Consider the following 20,329-nt stretch of genomic DNA (forward strand, 5'->3'; position numbering starts at 1 on the left):
CCAGGTTGTGGTTTTCGAACTAAGGAAATAAAATAGTAATAAAAATAAGCTAATTAACTTTAGATATTTGAGAGAAGAAACCAGGACACTTAGGATGGTTACTGTCAAAGACTATTAGTTTTTGATATTTCTTGATTGCAGGGGCAACGCAGGGAAACACTTAACAGCTTCACTTCTGAAGAATTTTTAAACATTGGGATTAGTATCACCTGGAATATTTCCAGGTTGAAAGTAGCTATTTGGTTGGTGCAAAAGTAATTGCAGTTTAAAAGGTTAATTGCAAAAACCGCAATTACTTTTGCACCAACCTAATAAAAAAGTGATGGTTTATTAAGCTTACACTGCAAGAAGCCCAGAGACAGGAAGGTCCCAAAATTGGTTAATTCAGCATCACAATATTATCACAGGCATTCCATCTTTCTACTCTACCACAGTCAATATAGTCAGCCTGTATTCCTTCCTGATCTAAGCAGTTCCAGATATCCCAACATGACAATATCCAAAACATAAGAGAGACATCTTTTAGACATCTGTATTATTGAGAAAACATTTTGAGCAGCTCCCCAGCAGACTTCGACTTCTCCTTCAACTCCCACTGACCAAGGTTAAGAGTACTGCTTTCAAAGTAACACACAGAGGGCATGAAACCACCATCATTGGCATAAACAATCATTTACCTACTGGGGTTGAAAGGGGGCCTCCATTAAATAAGTATGTGGTCTTGCAGGCCCAGAACCCAGATAAAAACAAGTGTTCTTCAAGAAGTCAGGAGATGGATATGAATGGGAAGCCAACAGTTTCTCTTCGAGTGAGCTTCTTTAGGAAGCAGTAGAAACAGAATTAAGTTCTACTCCTGCCCAGAAAGTCAGGAGTTTTAGGTGGTAAATTAAATATTGTGATGACTGTTATTCAGAAAGCAGAATATATTACTAGAGCCTAATCTATATAACTTTCAATTTCCATTTTATAGCAAACATGCTTTGGTTAAACATGTTTTTTTTTTTTTTGGTCATGTGACAGTTTCCTATTTGCCCTGCCTCACCAGTAAGACTTAGATGAGGAAACACACATAAAATTTAGCTAACCTTTAGAAGAGTCCTGAGGGAGACGAGGACAAATTTTTCAAGGTAACAAAAAAAAGGAGTTTACGTTTAGTAGAGAAAGGGAATTAAACAAGCTCTTTCCCAAAGTGGAATTTTTTTCATTATAAGGAATTGAAAGATAAGACTTGGAAAATAGAGAGAGAATGGTGTGGGAAATGGTTCTTAAAGGCAGGGGAAAAAAAACAAATCAGATACTTTCACTGGCAGAAAAGAGCTGCTGACCTTACATTTGGAGCAGGGATAGATATAACTGAGGGAGGTGGGCTGCATAAACAGGATATTGATATTCATAATTTATAAAGTTTTTGTAATAGTCATGAAAATAAAATACCATTCAAAACATTCTTTCAACTTTTACAGAGTGCACCTTCAGAATAAGCACTCACAGTATCCTTCTACACAAAAATCTTTAAATATAAATTGTATACTGCACAGATTATTTTTACCAGCTAGCTTTAAAATGTATGTCATGAGTTAAAAGGGCAGATTTAACAAAATAGGTGCATATCATTTTTTCTGGAATAGTACCATTCCCTGAAAACTGGAGGTGTATGACCTACTTACTTAATTATCTCCAGAATTCCAAGTTTGGTTTATAAATGTGTAACATTTCAATAAAATAAATGTTCAACTATTTTCATAAAAGAACTTAAAGGAAGAAAGAGTACTTAAAATTAGATGTTTATAACATTACAAAATATGTAGATGTCATATGTCCAATTATATGTCCAAAATTTCTGGCTCAAGAAATAAAAATGATCTTTTCTGTATTTGACTCAAGAGCAGTTCCTTTCTGCAAATGATCCTTTCTTCATTTGACTCAAGAGCTGATCCTCTTACCAATTCCAGAACTCCTTAGATTAGCAATTCCTGTTTTAGAATCTAATCTTATTTGGGAAGTCAAAAAAATACATAATACATTCCAGATCGATCATTTCTCGTATTTACCAGCCTTAGCAGCAAGGGACTTGAATTATTTCAAAAATTCAACTTCAACCTCAAAGAACAAAAATTTGCCAGCAGTGACAATATTTAACAGAATATACTAAAGGCTTAAAAACAATTCCAAAGGTGTGGATCTAAGAAGTATTTTGGCAATAGTAGTACTAGATTAGTAGGTAGTCTTCTAAGGTGACACTTTCTAAGAGGACAAACTTTTGTTATGTTTGCTAAAAATGAAGCATCTCTTGTGAGAGTAGCTCTTACTGGTTAGTGCGGAACACTGTTTAGAAGACTTCTAAGAACTCTGTGAACTCAATTTTCCAAATAGAAAGCCACCATTAGATCAGAGTATACTGCTCTTTCCTGTTAAATACCACAAATTTACACCTTTTGAAAGTTCTGAACAAGCAGAACAACTGAGGCTAAAAAACCAAGAAACAGCTGAAGCTTAGTCAGCAGCAATAGGCCTTATTTTAGCGAAATTGATTTTGCAATGAATTTTTCTTTTAACAATCTAATTTAAAACTATTCTACACTACAACTTACTTGCTTGGGAAAATATTAATGTAACAGATAAAATGGCTCCTAGTAGTTCAATACTTAGTCGATGTTATTAACTCAGGATATACATTTTTAAAATGAATAGTTTACTTTAAAGAGGGTTGTAGTTGAGCGACGTTAACATCTTTACATTAAAATACCTGTTATGACACCATCAAGTACATATACTTGCATAATTCATATAACGTAAAGAGGCAGTTCTAATTTTTGAAAAACCATTAGAGGCTACAGATAGTTGCAATATAAAAGGCGGCAGCCATACCCGATTCCAGTAAAAGCAACTGAAATCACTTGAATTGCAAAGTATTTCTAATCTGACCATGAAAAAAATGAAAACCTCATAAAAGACAACAGAACAGTCAGGATGGCTATAAGACAACTCCTGAGTGTGGGACCAAGAACAGTGAGGAAGGTGGAGTGGTAGTTGCCAGAAAGGAGGAGGTCGTTGGAACAGCGTGACTCTTAAAAAGAACTAAGAGCATTGAGTATGTTCCTCCCAGAGAACTCGCTGCTAAAAACTTTGGCTTCCCTCTCCTTGGCTGTTGCAAGTTTTTTCTCTTTTTTTTTTTTTCCCCAAAACACTTTCCACTCTTTGTGAAACGAGGATATTATTCGTCACAATTCTTTTCCGCCAAGTGGATTATTTTAACAATTTGGCTAAAGCGGCAATCAGTATAGGCAAAAGGCAAGGTTAGCGAGGAAGACCCTGGAAAGGAATGTTGGCTATCCACCATAACACACGTGAGTCAGCCGCGGTGTGTCGGGAGGGATGGACAAGTCAAAATTAGAAGAGCTGAGCAGAGGTGGAGCAAGAGGGAGGGACCTGGAGGGTCGGGGGGGGGGGGGATCCTGAACAAGGGTCTGCGACGGCAGAGCAAACGTGACACCTAGTACGAAGGGAGGTGTATCAAAATGCGGCAGCTGGTGGTGGACAGTCGGCCCGAGAAACCGTGAGTGTGAGTAGGACCAGCCCGCCCTCCTGCCCTACTTTTTCCTCCTGTCCGTCCGAGAGGCAGCGACCCGTCACCTGGAGTGTGAGTTCCGGAGGGACTCGATCAGGCGCTGCTTCTGCTGTTGGAGGCTGGTGAGGCCACCGGGGGAGCCAGCTGCGGAGGAGGAGGCGCTCTTGGTCAGGGGGAAGAGCCAGCTCATCCTCCACGGGGCCCGGGCCCGAGGCCCTGGACTGTTCTGGCCTGCTTCTCCCAGCTACTCAGCCCGGTGGTTCTCCAGCGACAGAAGACCAAGGCGCAGGAGGCCGGGGCCCAAGTGCTGGGCGGCCGCGTCTTCTCTAAGCAAGCCCGGCTGGGGGTCCTCGGGTTTGGGGGGTATGCTATGACTGCAGGCAACTGGACAGAGGAAACTTGCCGCCCGGAACAGGCAGCCCTACCTTGGCGGCCCTGACGCCCAACCAGCCAGTCAGGCAGCTCCACAGCCCAGGGCTTTAACCACCCCAGCCTCCGTCACCTGCGTGCCCCGCCCCCTCTGCGTGGCGCGTCATCATCTAGCGCCCCCGCCAGGACGTTACGAGAAGCGACGGCGCAGCACGGTGCGGAGCAGCTCCGGCTCCCCTTTCCTCCTTGCCGGGCGAGAGGTGTCTATGGGGCATCCGCCGCCGCCGCCGCCGCCGCCGCTGCCGCCACCGCCACCGCCGCTGGGTGCTGTCTCTATGGCGAGGAGGAGAAGGAGGAGCGCGAGCTCAGTGACACAAGTAGATCTTGCGTCTGCCGCAGACCTGCGGGGGGGAGGGGCGGTTTGGGGAAGTAAAAAGGGGGTGGGGACGATGAACATGAGAGGGTGCGCGATGGCGCCCGCTGGAGCTTGGCTGGCGGAGGACTGAGTTGGACGGCGGGCCGAGGCGGGGGAGGGTAACTGGGGCTGGGGTATGTCAAGGAGTTGGCGCGGAGTGATGACGTAAAGGCTTTGTACCTGGAGCTCCGATATTGCGGGATGGAAATTGGGGGTGGAGGGCGGTGGCCTTCCTGCACAGCTGGCTCCACGTACTCCTTCGCGCCCCAGTGCTTGGGAATCAGTCTGGCCCCAATGAATCCTCATCAGCACCTCTGCACTGGCTCTCTGCCAGGGAAGGGAGTTAACTGACTTGAATGCTTCTATACTGGGCGCTCTCGTTTCTTTGGGGGCCTGCAGTACGGAGACTTTACTTCCAGTAATGAGGTTTCTGGTGCCTCATCGGAGCTTCTGGAACCGCGGTAGAGAGAGATGAAGTAAAACGATGGTCAACAATAGGGTCTTCCCAAAGTGTGTGTGTGTGTGTGTGTGTGTGTGTAGCGTAGTGGACAGGGTTATAAAAGGGAACTCCCCTGGCTCTTAGAGCACTCGGTTACGTTTGTTACTGCCGAGTTTAGAAGGGGGAGTAGTGTCGTAATTCCCTCTTTTACCTTTGTTAAAATTTTTTCAAACTCCTTATTGGAAGAACGAAGAACCTCCCTGCTCAAGAATCAAAATGTTGGTCTATACTCTTATCATCATATACTATGCAACCAGTGTTTATGGGCCAGAGAGGTGAGATTTATGTTTGGTAACCAGGGGACATGCTCTGAGTTTTAGGAAATTAGAAAGAAACAGTTTGAAATACGGACACACTATTTCCTCCTTTCTCTCTCCCGCAGTTGTGAACATTCGGTCTCTGTGGCTATCTGTTATAGCTTTTTGTTGTTGTTGGTTTACTTTTGTCCCCTCCAGTCTGGCTTGAATAAATGCCAGTAAAGGAGACTTCGTAATCAAAACAGACTTTGAATGTTTTGTTAATGAGGAATAAAAGCAGGCATTATCTCTGTCCTAGTAGCATCTGATAATTCTCACATGTATATCAATATTTCACCTTTTATTTTTGTCTGGAAATGGATGTCTTTACAAAGTTTTATGCAGAGAGTGAGTTGAAGTCAGAGCAGTCTTTAATTATTGGAAAGTTTTAAGAAATGATTAGTATGTATACATAAAAAATACTATTTTTACGTAACATTGGTATTAGAACCAGGAAACTTGTGTTGTGGTCCTTTTTTCCCTACTGGTTAGATGTATGACTTTAGATACGTCACTTCCCAAATTTTGATTTTCTTATGAATCAAAGATTTTGAATAAATAATCTTTTAGGTTTCTGTCAACTCAATTTTTCCATAATTTTGTTTTCTGATATAGCTGGGTTTTATTTTGGTTTTTATTATGACAGGTACACAAATAAAGGATAAAGTATTTTATGAAACAAATCTTCAATCAAATATAATATTTTGATGCTTGGCAGCTAGACTCCTTGTGCCCTCACTATGCCAGCAGCAACTGTAGATCATAGCCAAAGAATTTGTGAAGTTTGGGCTTGCAACCTGGATGAAGAGATGAAGAAAATTCGTCAAGTTATCCGAAAATATAATTACGTTGCTATGGTATGCCTGTGATCAAATATCCTTAAAATATTTCTTATAAAAGAGGAAGAAGGATTTTAAAAGTCTTGAATTCAGCCCTTCTGGTTGATTTTTTTTCCCCCATGGATTTTATTATGAAAATTGTCAATGTCCTTCAACCAAAGACCACCTGGATCACACCTGTAATGTGATAAGTTGGGTTGATTTACTCACTGCGTGAGGGAAAACGCATACCTTTGCAGGAACGGGGCATTTGAATAAGACTGTGTTAAAAAGGACTATTGTGTCAGGTGGTTTTAGGGGAGGGATGAAGGAAGCCGGACTTTGCTCTGGATTGGATAGTGTCAGAAAGCTGGGGTAATTATATGATAGGGTATCTTAAGTCTTAACTACAGATAAGAGAAGATGAGAGTGAAGCTAAAGCTATAAAGAAGCAACAGTTATGTTTTTGTCTATGTTAGTTATGGTAATAGAGTGGCCTTGTCTGGTGTTGAAGTGTGAAATTGTTTATATTCGACAGAAGAACATTAGGACCTAGCTAAGGCCTAACTGATAATACCAGATGAGCTCCGGTAAGCTAGGGAACTCTTGGATGTCTTTCTCAAACGAAAAAAAAATCAGCTTCCTAGTGAAACGTTGTTGATCTTCAGTTTTTTTGTTTGGTTTTTAAATTTATTTTAGTTATCAGTGGAGTTTCATGAACACACTGCTTTTGCATATACTATTCAATCTGCTTGGACTGTCTACTCAGTTAATTATTTTGCTTCTTTACTACTGTATCTCATGCATTTGTTATAGCTACTCTACCATTTTCTAGATAATCAGCTTTGTGAAGCAAAGGGTTAGTATCTTAATCATCCTTTGTCCTTCCGACACCTAGCATAACACATTAGTATCCAATAAAGTCGTTGAGTTGGACTGAATTTAGAGAAGTTTCAATTTTTTTACTCTTTATGGTAACTTGGTATTTAGATTTTGTTCTTAGCTTCCTAAACTGATGTATCCTTTTCCCAGTATTTTTGATATAAATAAATATGCTCTGTGGGAAGGGGAAGGTTGATTGGTTGAAATATGAATATTTAAGTGTACATAGATAATGTTCTATTTAATAAATCTGTACTTACTCATAGTTAGGATTGAATTTTTTTTTTTTTTTTACCCAGAAGAAGTTGATAGTGATCACTTATTTCTCATATAATAAGAAGTGACAACATTAGAGACATGATAGCATTCTACAGGAATGAGTGGGTAGCATACAGTTTTGGACAGCATGCTTTCTCTGGAGTATAGAGAGAATGCTGTTTTAGTCCAAGAAACTAGGAGGGTTTTGGTGCTTAGATAAACTTTGCCTGAGAAAGTCATTAGAAAGTATGACACCTTTTCCATTCTTTTAAACTAGTTCTTTGTTGCTTTTAACGTTAGTTTCATAGTTTCACATACTCCTAGAGAAACATAAATTTATTATTTTCCCTCTTTCTTGGGCATAGAGTCCTTGATTGCATTTATCATTTGTATCTTATACATAGTAATTTTTACTGATATAATATTTAAAATAAGAAAAGTTCATTAAGTTTGTAGAGTTTTATTTTATGGTTCCAAAAAGTAATGCATTTACTAGTTAAAGGTACTTTGTAATGGAATAAAAGGTACTTTGTAATATGTAGATAACAGGATTCTTTGACTTGTACCAAAATTAATTATTCTAGGATTTTGTGGTCTGTGGTTTTTAGTAAATAATGAATTCTAAAACTATTTTACAGGACACCGAGTTTCCAGGTGTGGTTGCAAGACCTATTGGAGAATTCAGGAGCAATGCTGACTATCAGTACCAACTATTGCGATGTAACGTGGACTTGTTAAAGATAATTCAGCTAGGACTGACATTTATGAATGAGCAAGGAGAATACCCTCCAGGAACGTCAACTTGGCAGTTTAATTTTAAATTTAATTTGACGTAAGTGGGAAATAAATATAACCCAAACTTTTGTTTTTAGTTTAATTTTAGGAATTGATTTCCCTTGAGTATGGTGAATGAAATTCTAAATGAATTTGGCACAATTATGCTGTAAAAACTTAAAACCTAAAATTTCAAAGGTTAGGTTTTTAAAATTTTTATTGTTGGACAAAAAAATTTGAATAAAGAAGACCTTTAAATTCAAGTACCTAGAATTTTAGAGAGGTTATGTGAAAGTATGCCCTTTTATTGAAATTTGGAGAACTTTGGGTATTTAAAATACTTCTTGATAGAAAAAATAACCTTACAACATTTGTTTTACTTTCAGACTTGATGTACAATTTGAAACATGTACGTCTTTGTTGTAGTAGTTACCCTTCTTGTAAAGAGATTTTTGTTATAGTCATAGTCCAGTTTATGAGTGGATTACACGTCAAAGATAGTTAACGTTTCTTGGAAACGAGGTGCATTTTCCTTTCAAATCGATTTTATGTAATGGCCATATTCCCAGGTCAGCCCACAGAACCTCTTATAAAAATTACATGCAGAAGAAGTAGTAACACCCATTGACACTGGTGTTTTGTTCAGACTCTGGCAGATTGTTTTCCAGAATCTGAATTCTAACTCAAGCCCTGGGTTGAAACCCAGTTTCCTTACTTGTAGTCTTTCTCTGTCTTTGGTAAGACTAGTCTTGATAGCTTAGGGAAGTTTAGAGTGTTTTGAGGGAGGGAAGATTGTTTACAAACTAAACAGACTGTAAGTTGGGGAAATGTTTAACACATTCCAAGTATGTTACAGTATCACAGTGTCCTTCTATTAGATAGCCTGTACTTGTGTGATATAATGTAGCATCTGATTTGAAAAATAGTAAATGATGTGGGACATTAATGGTACTGCCAATATAACAACCACTCTTTCTCTGTAGAATAATGTGGTATGTAGCATAGTATATAAGACCTAAAGAAAAGCAGGGCTTTTCATGATAGGGTAATGTTGTCAGCAGTGTAGTAGTATAGTTTATAATTGCATTGTATTTGTCCTGACTGTTTTCCTCTGTTGGATTTCATAATGTACTGTTTAGCTTACTTGGATGGGGTTCCCGCTTTCTCTTTCTAATGACGTGGATATTGTAAAACATGGAATTGGTTCCAGATGATAAAATATCTAGTGCAATGAAATTTAGATGACAACACATTAACTTATCTGAATTGAGCTATGAGAACTATGCAAAACAATAATCATACACATTTTTTTGCTTACAACTTACTTGATCATAAAACACCGGAAGTATTCATCCAAGTCTCCTGGGGATTGGGATTTGTTAGCTCTGGGTATAGTACCTAGGAATCCATCTTTTTGGTAAGCCCTCTGGGTGATTATTATCATTGGGCACGTTTGGAAAATACTAACTTAAATAGTGCAATAATTGCTCTTCCACTTCACATGGTTTTTGATTTGGTGATATAGCATTAAACAAAAGAGACAAAAATCATTGCCCTTTTGAAGCTTACATTCTAATTAAGAGAGAAACAATAAGCTAAAAGTAAAGGGAGCATATGGGCCAGAATAATGGCAGCCTGGAGAAAGAATCTGTTATTCCTTTGGTTGGTTATATTTTGCTGATGCATGCCACCCAGTGTGCTTATCTGGGTGTGATGAGTGAGATTCTAGTTGTTTAAGGTACATCTTTTTAGTTTAATAAGGCTAATAATACCTGCTTAATGAAAAAACTTGTGTTGGGTTTATTCAGATATCCTTCCTTAAGGATTTCCAGGGGAAATTTTGACTTTAACAGTGATGGTTGCGGTTTTCCTGTTTTTATATATTTCAGTGGCTAGTTTTCTTATTTTTCAGAGACATTTGGAGGCAAATTGATTTCCAAAAAATAGACCATGAGAATGCATTTTGGCCCAAGTGTGACGTTCCTTTTGGTTTAATTAGTTTTGCTAAAGCTTTTAATAGGATATTCTTTTGCTGAGTGGGTGGGAACCAGAATTCTTAAAATTTAAAAAGTAAATAAAAAGAAAAATCTAATAGGCAATGCATAAAACACTTTTCATTTAGTTTTAGAAACATAACCTTCATTTTGATCACTTATTTAATTTAATATTTTGGATACCTATGTGTGCTTTGAAATTAGGTGGATTTCTTTTTTGGCTTAAGTAGAATCTTGAAAGATTGCTTTATATTTAGATTTCCTGGCTTGATTTTTGGAAGTTAATCTTTTAGGATTAAGATTGGTAGAAGAAGAAATTATTGCTGTTATAGCAGACTCCTTTATTTTAAACAGCTTACTGCTTATTGGAGCCATTTGAAAGGCTTATTAGTGAGAAGAGGCATCTCCTTTTTCTTCAGTATGGACTGCAGTTTAACTCAGGTGTTTTCCACCTGGTTTCCTTTGTGGTGCTTCAGACAGCATGGTAGGTAGGTCCTCACCCCTGTGGCTGCAGCTCCGTCTGGCAGCGTTGAAATGGCTGCTGAAACTGAAAGCCCTGAAAAGAACCTGTTTGTGGCAGTAGTCCCTGGTGAGAAGACCCTTTTTTTTCCCCAAACCCAGTTAAATTTATTAACTTGTGAAAGGCTAATGAAATTGAGTGAACAGTAAAGATTAAAATCTTACTATTAGACTGTTTTGAATGGTTATTTAATGTACGAACACTTTTCTGAAATAATAACCTTTATATTTAAATTGTATTTTTTTCCCATATATGTGAAACATTGGAACAACTAGATCCGAGTGAATCCTCTTTCTTGTTTCTGGCACTGTTGTAGTTGTAGATGTAAGTCGAGAAAAACCGTTTGTTTGAAGTGTGGGGTTTTTGAATGTTGTCTTTCTTCTTCTCCTGCCAGGGAGGACATGTATGCCCAGGACTCTATAGAGCTACTAACAACGTCTGGTATCCAGTTTAAAAAACATGAGGAGGAAGGAATTGAGACCCAGTACTTTGCAGAACTTCTTATGACATCAGGAGTGGTCCTTTGTGAAGGGGTCAAGTGGTTATCATTTCATAGGTAAAAAGACTTACATTGAAAACAGCATGTGTTACTATTTCCTAGTTGCTTTCCACTTGGCTTGGGTCACTGTTTCGGCAATTTCAGGCTAAGTCCTACAAAGAATCAATTGGCTGCTTATAGCAGTCTCCTAACTCCTAAGAGACTAATATTGGTCTACTTAAAGATTAATAATATGGAGTCTATTTTAGCCCATGAGAGAGACTGTATTGTGTAGTGGAAAGGGTATAGGTGGAAAAATAAACATTGGTTTAAATCTAGCAGTGTCATTTGGAATCTGTGTTACCTAGGGTTATTTAACATTTCCGAGCCCAAAACTATTCCTTCATTAAAAAAATACTATCTACCATGTGCCAAACACTGATAAAATTCTAGGAATTAAGCTCTAAACAAAAGAGACGAAAATCCTTCTCCTCCTGGAGTTTACATTCTGGTAGGAGTAAGCACACAATTTTTTTAAATGATGATGTTTATATTGTGGTCTGTTAGATAATAAGTTCTATGGAGGAAAAAGAACAGCAAAGGGAATGCTAGGGGTGAGTGTGTGGTAGAGTTTAATATTTTTAAATAAAGTGATCAAGAAGGCATTACTTAAAAAAAAAATATCAGGCAGAATTGTTTTAATGATCAGTAATAACACTTAAACCCTCTAGTAAGGTGCTTTACACATAGTAAATTCTCAATAAGTGGTAGTCTTTAGTTCTTTGTTATTATAAAATAAAGCTAGATTGTTGAAGAGAATTTCTGGAAAGGAAATTAGTTTCATTTCGTAAAAATAGACTTCCGGGTAAGAGAAAGAGTTCCTATCTAAGTAAATTAAACTGGCAGCCCAGGGACTAAAAGTTGCCTGGGGAATGATTTTATTTGGCCTTCTGTTATCTTTAAAAAGCATTATATTATGCAAGTGTTAATGTTCTTATACTTGGTCCATTTCACACAATTAAAAAAAAAAAAAAAAGTCTCCAGCAGGCTTTACAACTTCCAGCTCTGGACTGTAGAATGATTCCATGTTCATATTGTGAACTTTGGAGCTGTGCAAAGCGGTAATTTTTGCGTTAGAGGTAGTAGTGAACATACTAATTCTTACCTGTTATCTTTTCTTTCTATTCTCCACTTGAGCCTGTACCTCAGGAGACAAAACTTAAGTCTGTTCCTGTGAGGAATGTTAATTCTGAGTTCTTTTTTCACTTTTTTTACTTAGTCATAAGGATACAAAAGAACATGAAATTTACTACATACGACATGGTTTTTCATTCAGAAAATACTCTGAGCAAATACTGGGGATGTTAAGATGAACAAAAACAGAAGGGTTTATGTTGTCTAAGAGTTTAGAGTCTCAATGAGACTGATATATTTGAATGTCAAGATATGTTAAGATTTTATTCTATGCAATGTCAATAAATATTTTCTTCATATTATAATTAATTATTTTTAGTAAAGACTAATGTATTTATAAATCCTAAACTTTAATATAATCTTTTACTAGTAACAAGCAAACGTCTTGACTTATAATTTGGATAGAGAGCAGAATTACTTCCTTGCCAGCTACCAGAAGTGTAAAGGTTTCTGCTGTTTATTGCTCATACTTTGATATTTCTCAGTGGTCTTCAATGGTAAAGCTTTTTCTTTTCTTTTTTAGATTAAAAGTAAAATTCTGAATATTAAAAAGAAATTTTGTTTTGTAACCCCTTAAAAGATATTAATAACATGTCTCATCAAATATTAGTTGAGTTCCAACTATGTGCAATAAAGATATTTTTAAAAGATATTTTAAAAATGTGATTCCTGCCCTTAAAACTAGTGGAGAGAACAATACATGCATTGTAAAGGATAGTACAAGAAATCTGTGCGAGCTGGGCTTTTCAGGGAAGGCATCTATCTATCTGTAAGAGGTCTTTGTAGGAAAAGGTAGACAGGAAAAAGGGTAGGTAATTGTGGCACAGGAGTGCAGAGAGCTATAAAACTGTGGGAAAAGCCAAACAATAGGCATAGGAGCTCTGGTGTTGAGATTGTGGGAGTTTGTGTTTTAGGCTCTAGAGAGTAGTTCTCAGCCTTTGCTGCCTTCACTTCTTTCATGTGCAAGATTTCCATTAGTATCTCTTTGGGATCTGTGATGAGATAGGAACAGAAGGAATTTGGGGGGGAAGAGAGTACTTAATAATAAACTCACTTAAGGGAAGTGAAAATAATTTAGTAGGGAACTAATTCTTTGGATTTTTTAAGTATATGACCTCTTTGTTAATGATGGAAAGATTTGCATTATTTTTGCCTTCTGAATGCCAGTTCACTTGCTGCCTTTTGACATGTTTGGCCAACTTTCCATTCATCTTTATTTCTCCGTTTCCACAGTTATTTAAGTTGTTTGAGACATCTACTGTGGGCAGTTTGATAGTCATCTTAAAGAGTTCTCTATTCAAGGATCAGCAAAATAGTAGTTTAGTGACTGCAGGCTTGGGATGGTGGTAGCGATCTGCATATTGACACCTGAATGATGATGTGACATTCTTACCACTGTGTGTAAGATGTTTTCCATCAGAATTACGAGTATGTTTATTTTCTATATTTTTTTTTTTTTTTGGTATTTTTGGTTGATAACCTTTATTGCCTACAGTATGACTCACTTAAAATTTGTATCAAAAAAAGATTTTCGTCTCTTTGGTATTTATAGTTCTTCTGTATTCTTTTAACCCTTTTGTAGTGGTTATGACTTTGGCTACTTAATCAAAATCCTGACCAACTCTAACTTGCCTGAAGAAGAACTTGATTTCTTTGAGATCCTTCGATTGTTTTTTCCTGTCATTTATGATGTGAAGTACCTCATGAAGAGCTGCAAAAATCTCAAAGTAAGGCTTTGAGTGGCTTTATCTGTGATCACACTGCTCAGATCCAGTGACTGATATATAGGATCCTAGGCTAGGATGTTGATTTTAAACCATATTTTTGAGTTTTATATTAAATGTACTTATATTATCTGGTCGTTTGATTGTTTTCTCCATAGTGAGGATTTATAGGAAATTCTTTTGCAAAGCTTTAGTTTGTGTTGGCAGAATAAGTTTTCAAAAAATTCAAACCAAGGATCAGATTTTTGTCATCGCTTACCACATTGAAAATCATAAACCAGCACAGATACTGTGAGGTTCTCATGCACCATGCACATACTCTGTCCTTGCAAGATGGTGGCTGCCATACATTCCAGGGTGGCCGGCCATGTGTAGGTATCATCAGTAGTGCGGCGAAAGTTCCTCCCTCCGCTTACTTGGCTACACATTATTTTGTTGGGTGTTGTCATAGGGTCATATTCCAGGGATTAAATTACATATTTAAAAGGATTTTTTTTTCCTGGCTCAAAAATGTCAACTTAGTAGTAAGTGCTATAGTAAATATGTAGGCCCTGTCTAGACGGTAGCTTACATTCTGACACTGCTTACTGGGTGGAATAATTTTTTACTTTTGAACATTAATTCTTTCAAAATGAAAGTTTCTTTAATAAGGAAAAGTGCTTCTTCAGTTTGAGAATGAATTCACCTCTGGTGGCCCAGACTCCTAAAGACTACAGTGGATTTTTTTGTTTTGTTTTTCAGTTGTATTTGTATTTAAGCTATAACTGACAGAAAAAAATATTAGGTAAAGTGGTTGCTTCATAGAACCTATGTCAAGGTTGATCAAGTTTTTTCCTCAACAGGTTTTTAGAAGTCCAAGTAAAATTATACTTTCAGGAGATGGTAAATTTTACACAGAAATAATTTAGGAATTGAATAGGAAACTTTACTTTGACCGATGAACTGAAAATCATAAGAGAAGCAATCTTTTGGCCAAAGTCTGCTTGCCTCATTACAGGATAAAGCATATAACAAGGGAAGTTTTTAAGAAAGATTACTTCATTTTGTAGCACCCAAGAGCAGCAGAATTCTGTGCAGTTTGAGAGACTTCTAGCTGTGGCTCAAGTGAACTTGCTGCAGTAAGATATCCTTGTTAACTCTAGAAATTCTGTCCATGCCCTGAAAGTATTAATGCTGAGAATCCAAGAGCTAAATGTTTTAATGTGGCTTTGGAAATGCTTTTAAAAATTGACGTGTGTACAGTGACCGTTTTGGACACAGAACCAAACTATTCCTCATGTGTACGTTATTGGAAAATTTCTAAATATACCACATATTCTGAATATACCCTGAGTGACCTGCTATGTTAAAATTAGGTTCATGACAAAGGTACTTTTTGACCTATAGTCCACCATAGTGGTTGACCCTATTTTGTTGCTGCTCTAAGCAGCTGCTAACGATACCTAATCCTCAGGCTATTTTACCACAGAAGCAGCTGCCATGCAAAGCACTATTTCAAGTTGTGATATAGTTAAGGGCTAGTTGCTTGTGGAGGTCCTAACAATTTAGAGAGGAATTTCTTTGTTTTGTCCTTGTTCCTGATCTTTCTTTCCTTTCTCTCCTTCCATTATTCTCCCTCTTTACCTTACTCTTTCCTTCTCTCTCTTTCTTTCTCTTCCTTTCACTCTCATCGTTAACTCTTTTTCAATTCTAGCAATATTATAATAACATAGACAAATATTTAGCAGATCCTTCTAAAGAGTTGTATTCTTAAAACAACGTACTCTCTTTAACTAACAAACCCATGGTTAAGCCTTTAGTGATTTGATTAGCCATAATAGCTTTGTTTTCTACGAATTATTTATATGAAACTATTTGGAGATAGATTGCTGGGAAGCTTAAGAAAATTTGAAAGTAAGTACCTGCAGTCATTTTTATAATAAAATTATAAACTTCACACACATTCAACAAATACATTAGTAATTCACATTCTCTGTTGTTTTCCAGTCGTAATAAGATCCATCTATACATTCTGAAGTTCATTTATATTTTGGTCATTGTCTAAGTTATGTAATTTGTGAATTCAGGCATTGCAGTGTTTCTCTTTTGACAGGCAATTTTTCTGTCTTCTAGGGTGGTTTACAGGAAGTTGCTGAACAGTTAGAGCTGGAACGGATAGGACCACAACATCAGGCAGGATCTGATTCATTGCTTACAGGAATGGCCTTTTTCAAAATGAGAGAAGTATGAAGACATCAGTGCCTTTTTCTCAGTTGGTTGTTAGGTTGAGAACATTAAAATCTTATGGCAAAATTTTGGGACAATAAGTGGTTATCAAGTGAATATATAATTAAAGGTACCATATAAGTCATAGTTAATACTTGAATGAATGTATTCAAAAATAAGTCATCTTGAAATGAAGTTCAGAAAGAAATGGAAAAAAAAATAAGTTCTTTGTAAATTAAAAAATTGAAAAATTTAAACTACCTCAGAAATCATGTTGGCCTAACCGTATTATTTCTTAAGTGAGAAAACTGAGGCCAGAGGCTAGTAACTTTTATCCAAAGTGATATACATCATTAGTGGGAGAAAACAGTTCTTTCTGTAGACCACATCAGTGCTGCTTCTGCCAGGTCAGGAATCCATCCCTATATTGTTTCCCTGGCATTACCTTATCTAAGGCATTAAACTGCTAGTAAAAATGTCATTTGCTCATGCCATTCTTTAGTACTTTAAGGATTTATACAGTAGGACTTGGGCTATTTAGTAGATGGAGTCTTACCAAGAAGTTTTTGAATTCTAAAGGGGTTAAATAAATCTGAAGTAGTAGTTGAATCAAAATCATTGGGCAGACCCTCCTTAAGTGTAAAAGGCAGAAATAAAGTCCTCAAACATAAAGAAGTCAGGAAAGGAAGGAAGAACAAAATCCACTGAATCCAGGTCTTAGGTTAAGTGACATGTACGAGTATGCCTCACTGTAGATGAACTCAATGAAAAAAGTTGATTGTGCAAAAAACAATGGACTTTTTTGCTTATAAAAAAGTTTTCCTTTTTGCAAAATATTTACTGGAAATTTCTTTTGAGTATATCCTCTTAGACAATAAAGCATTGACCAAGAACTTTTCTGGAAATTTAAAGTTTTTGTAGAAATACATTAATAATAGAAAGCCTAATAGCTATTTTACCAAATGGTATTGATTCAGAAGTGATTTGGACTGTCCATGAAAGTAAATACTGTGTTTTGTACTACTTTCCAGTACTACATTAGAAAATTAAAATAACCTTTTGGATTTTCAGCTTTGCATTTTAAAAATGGCTTAACGGTTCAATTAATGGGGGATTCTCTGCTACTAATTTGTTATCTTTATTTTTCTTGGCTTCTTCAAGGAAGTAACCTAGTGTGAATGCTCAGATTTTACTGTCTAGAACATGCTTAGGGTTTGATTGTTTTTAGCCAATTTAGCCGTACAGAGAGACTCAAGGCTCCTTATAAACCTAAATGTCACCCCCCCCCCCCATCATCAGCTATTTTCATTCATTCTACCATTGAGTATTGAATTTATGGAATAAAAATGTGTGCCACTTTTTTCCATGATTACAAATTCTCATAAATTGGTCTAAGTTTGTTAATAGGAAGGACATGTATTTATAAAATTTTTTTTGTAGTCTTTTTCCTTTGGTTTCTTTTGAGCTCTACTTGAGAACCTCAGTTTTATTCAATGAATTTAAATGTGTGGCCTCAAAGGAGCACCATAGAAAAGAGCTGCCATTATAGTTAATGACCCATCAGTACTTACGTTGCTGAAATGTAAATTACCAGTGGTACCTTTTGGTTATAATTATCTTTTTTTTTCCTCCAAAATTCCTTTTTAGATGTTCTTTGAAGATCATATTGATGATGCCAAATACTGTGGTCATTTGTATGGCCTTGGTTCTGGTTCATCCTATGTACAGAACGGCACAGGGAGTGCGTATGAAGAGGAAGCCAACAAGCAGTCATGACATGAACTAGTCCTTTTGTTTTTATTTTATCTGAGCTACACACATGCTTGTATATAGGTTTTATCTCTGGTTGAATCCCTTGAACAATAGACTTTATTTTTCTTTCATAGCCCTTTTTATTTTCTGCCTTTCAGTACTAAATATAACCGTTCCTGTCTCAGATCTTAAGTAGAAAAGCATTCAGGTAAAATTTGGCCTTAACTTACCATACTTGTTGGCAGGCGTGTGTGACAGAGTGGGGAAGTTACAGCATACAAACTTTACCTACTTGAGCTTGGTTTGTTTTCCCTTTCCTAAATTAACTAGCACTGACTATAATTTATTTCCGTTTCATGTCTCCCTTCCATTCTGCAGGACTTTTAGCTATTTGAAATTGTGGACCATCAATTTTGCACTTTACAGAGTGATTCTGACTCAAACCCTCTGTCTTACCAGAAATTTTGGTTTTTCTTGCTCTTAGCTGGAAAAATGACCATCTGCCAACTTTATACAGTATTTACTTGTTATTGACCCATATAACACATGCATTGTGCAAGTGGTTGATTCAGCAAGGCTACAAAAAAAAACACAAACAACTACTGAGGAGCTTAGTAACTGCTGTTTCTGTACGTAGTGTTTAATCTCCTAAGCACATCTAGTGTCTGTCAGTTTCTAATTGGCATGTGTAGGCTGCTCTGTGATTGAAGAATTTTTCAAACCAGCTTTACACCCTTCAGGAATAATCCTTTATGATTGGATGTTATGGTCTGCCAGGAAACTGGTATCCAGGATGTTTAAGCTGCAGTTGTTTTATGATAGCACACTTCCCTTAATCTGCTTCTTTTTATTCCATCTCTGTTTACCCTTATTTTTAATTTTTTAAAAATTTTATAGCCATACTTAACGATGCTCTTGATTTGTTGATTCCACAAATCAATTTCACTAAAGTCCAAAGATAACAAGTCTAGGTATATTTGTACCAAATTAAATTAGAAGACAAAAAATTGTGCTTTCATAGTTGTTACAAAGATAAATAATGGAGAGATTTGGTGCAGAACAACAAAATACAAAAATATATGTATATGTATATTAGCTATATATATATATATATATATATAGCTAATATATGTAGCTCATAAAATTACCTGAGGAGTGTAATGCTTGTTTATTTTTTTGTGTATATCTTTGCAATCTATTTTATATATATAGACAAAAGAGACTGTGAAATATTTAGCCATGCAGAATATGTGACAAGACCAGAGCATGTGTAGGACATTTTGATAATGAATAACTCTACCCTGAAGTGATGGACTGCAATTTATGATGTGTGTTATCTACACTTCAATCAGTAATATTAGCAAATCTCCAAATATTAGCCACATTGGTTTGTTTTCCTTGTACATTCTTTATTCATGATATTACAATGCTGTAAATGGGTGGTCCTTTTTAAACAAAACATTATTTGCAAAACAGAGGGTATTATTTGTTTTTAAAGCTTTTGTAAATAAAGGCTTCAGAAATGTTTTCTTATATATGTTGATGACTGGTAATTTTGTTATGGAAATATTTATTTGGGGAATATTGTTTTTTGGGGAGCAGCTGAACGGAACTCAGTAACTTCATTAACCATGGCCAATTATTAGTCCCTAAATTGAGAAATCAATTTGAGGCTTCTGCATTTCAACAGATTCTTTATCAATATCTCAGCTAGACGTTAAGAATTGATTTCTATCTCCTTTCCAGGAATGCATTTATTCTGAAAGATTTACAAAGTAAATGCATTTGATAGAACTTACTGTGGCTTCTTTTTAAAGCTGACACAATATAGCAGGTATCTAATTGGTTTCTTTTTATTTTGATTTTCACCTCAAAAAAAAAAAGTATATAAAGACTGCCTAGTCTTTATATAAATTGCATAGTTTGTATCAATTTTGGTTTCTGTCTCTAAAAAGTAATATGGTATTTTATAACTTCTATAAGAGGAACACTATGACCTTTGTTAAGTCTAGCTTTTGGATAAGAGATATTTGGCTGATAAATTTTTAGTGTTCCTGAACCATTAATTCTGGACTCGCCATATTCTGTTAAATCTACTAGAGCACGGGTCAGCCAACTATGGCCTGCAGGCCAAAACCAGCCTGCTGCCTATTTTTGTATGGCCAGTAAGACAAGAATGGTTTTTACAGTTTTAAAATGGTTGGGGAAAATAATATTTCCTGACGTGATTATATGAAATTCAGATTTTAGTGTTCATAAATAAAATATTGCTGGAACGCAGCCACACTCATTATTTATATACTGTCTGTGACTGTTTTTGCACTACAGTGGGGAAATTGAGTACCTGCTACAGAAACTGCCTATTTGGACTACTGTCTCTGTACCATTATAGTTTCTTATTCTTTCTGTTACCAGTTCATTCCCATTGTGTCAAAAAAATGTACACTTTGAATGGTTTGCTTTTACGGCACATTGAAGTGGATTTGATATGGATTATCATATCAAATTATATGGCACAAGATTGTTTATCATGCAATGATACTATGTGCTAAAAATAAACTATATGTTGACTAAGGACTCCTC

At 36.5% G+C, this 20,329-nt stretch overlaps 2 protein-coding genes across 7 annotated transcripts in view; one reads left to right on the forward strand and one right to left on the reverse strand.

Annotated features, from left to right (window-relative positions):
- The window catches only part of VPS37A (VPS37A subunit of ESCRT-I), a 33,799-nt gene extending 29,529 nt beyond the window's left edge, over positions 1-4,270 (reverse strand). For 2 of the 6 annotated variants that reach the window (XM_081046564.1, XM_081046563.1), the window contains exon 1: positions 3,634-4,076. In XM_081046564.1, the coding sequence (XP_080902690.1) occupies positions 3,634-3,758 (125 nt within the window). In that variant the 5' untranslated portion in view covers positions 3,759-4,076. Of the gene's footprint in view, positions 1-3,594 lie in introns of all 6 variants that reach the window. The other 4 variants (XM_081046565.1, XM_081046566.1, XM_081046567.1 and 1 more) reach the window with 4 other exon arrangements.
- Positions 4,122-19,281, forward strand: CNOT7 (CCR4-NOT transcription complex subunit 7). The gene is made up of 8 exons (XM_081046571.1): positions 4,122-4,314; positions 5,794-6,004; positions 7,744-7,937; positions 10,788-10,949; positions 13,648-13,792; positions 15,902-16,012; positions 17,642-18,833; positions 18,882-19,281. Exons 2-7 carry the CDS (start codon positions 5,888-5,890, stop codon positions 17,768-17,770), a joined length of 858 nt encoding a protein of 285 aa, XP_080902697.1. The 5' UTR covers positions 4,122-4,314; positions 5,794-5,887; the 3' UTR covers positions 17,771-18,833; positions 18,882-19,281.
- The last annotated feature ends 1,048 nt before the right edge of the window (positions 19,282-20,329 follow it).

This window comes from Rhinolophus hipposideros (assembly GCF_964194185.1).
Source record: "Rhinolophus hipposideros genome assembly, chromosome: 4".
NCBI lineage: Eukaryota > Metazoa > Chordata > Mammalia > Chiroptera > Rhinolophidae > Rhinolophus > Rhinolophus hipposideros.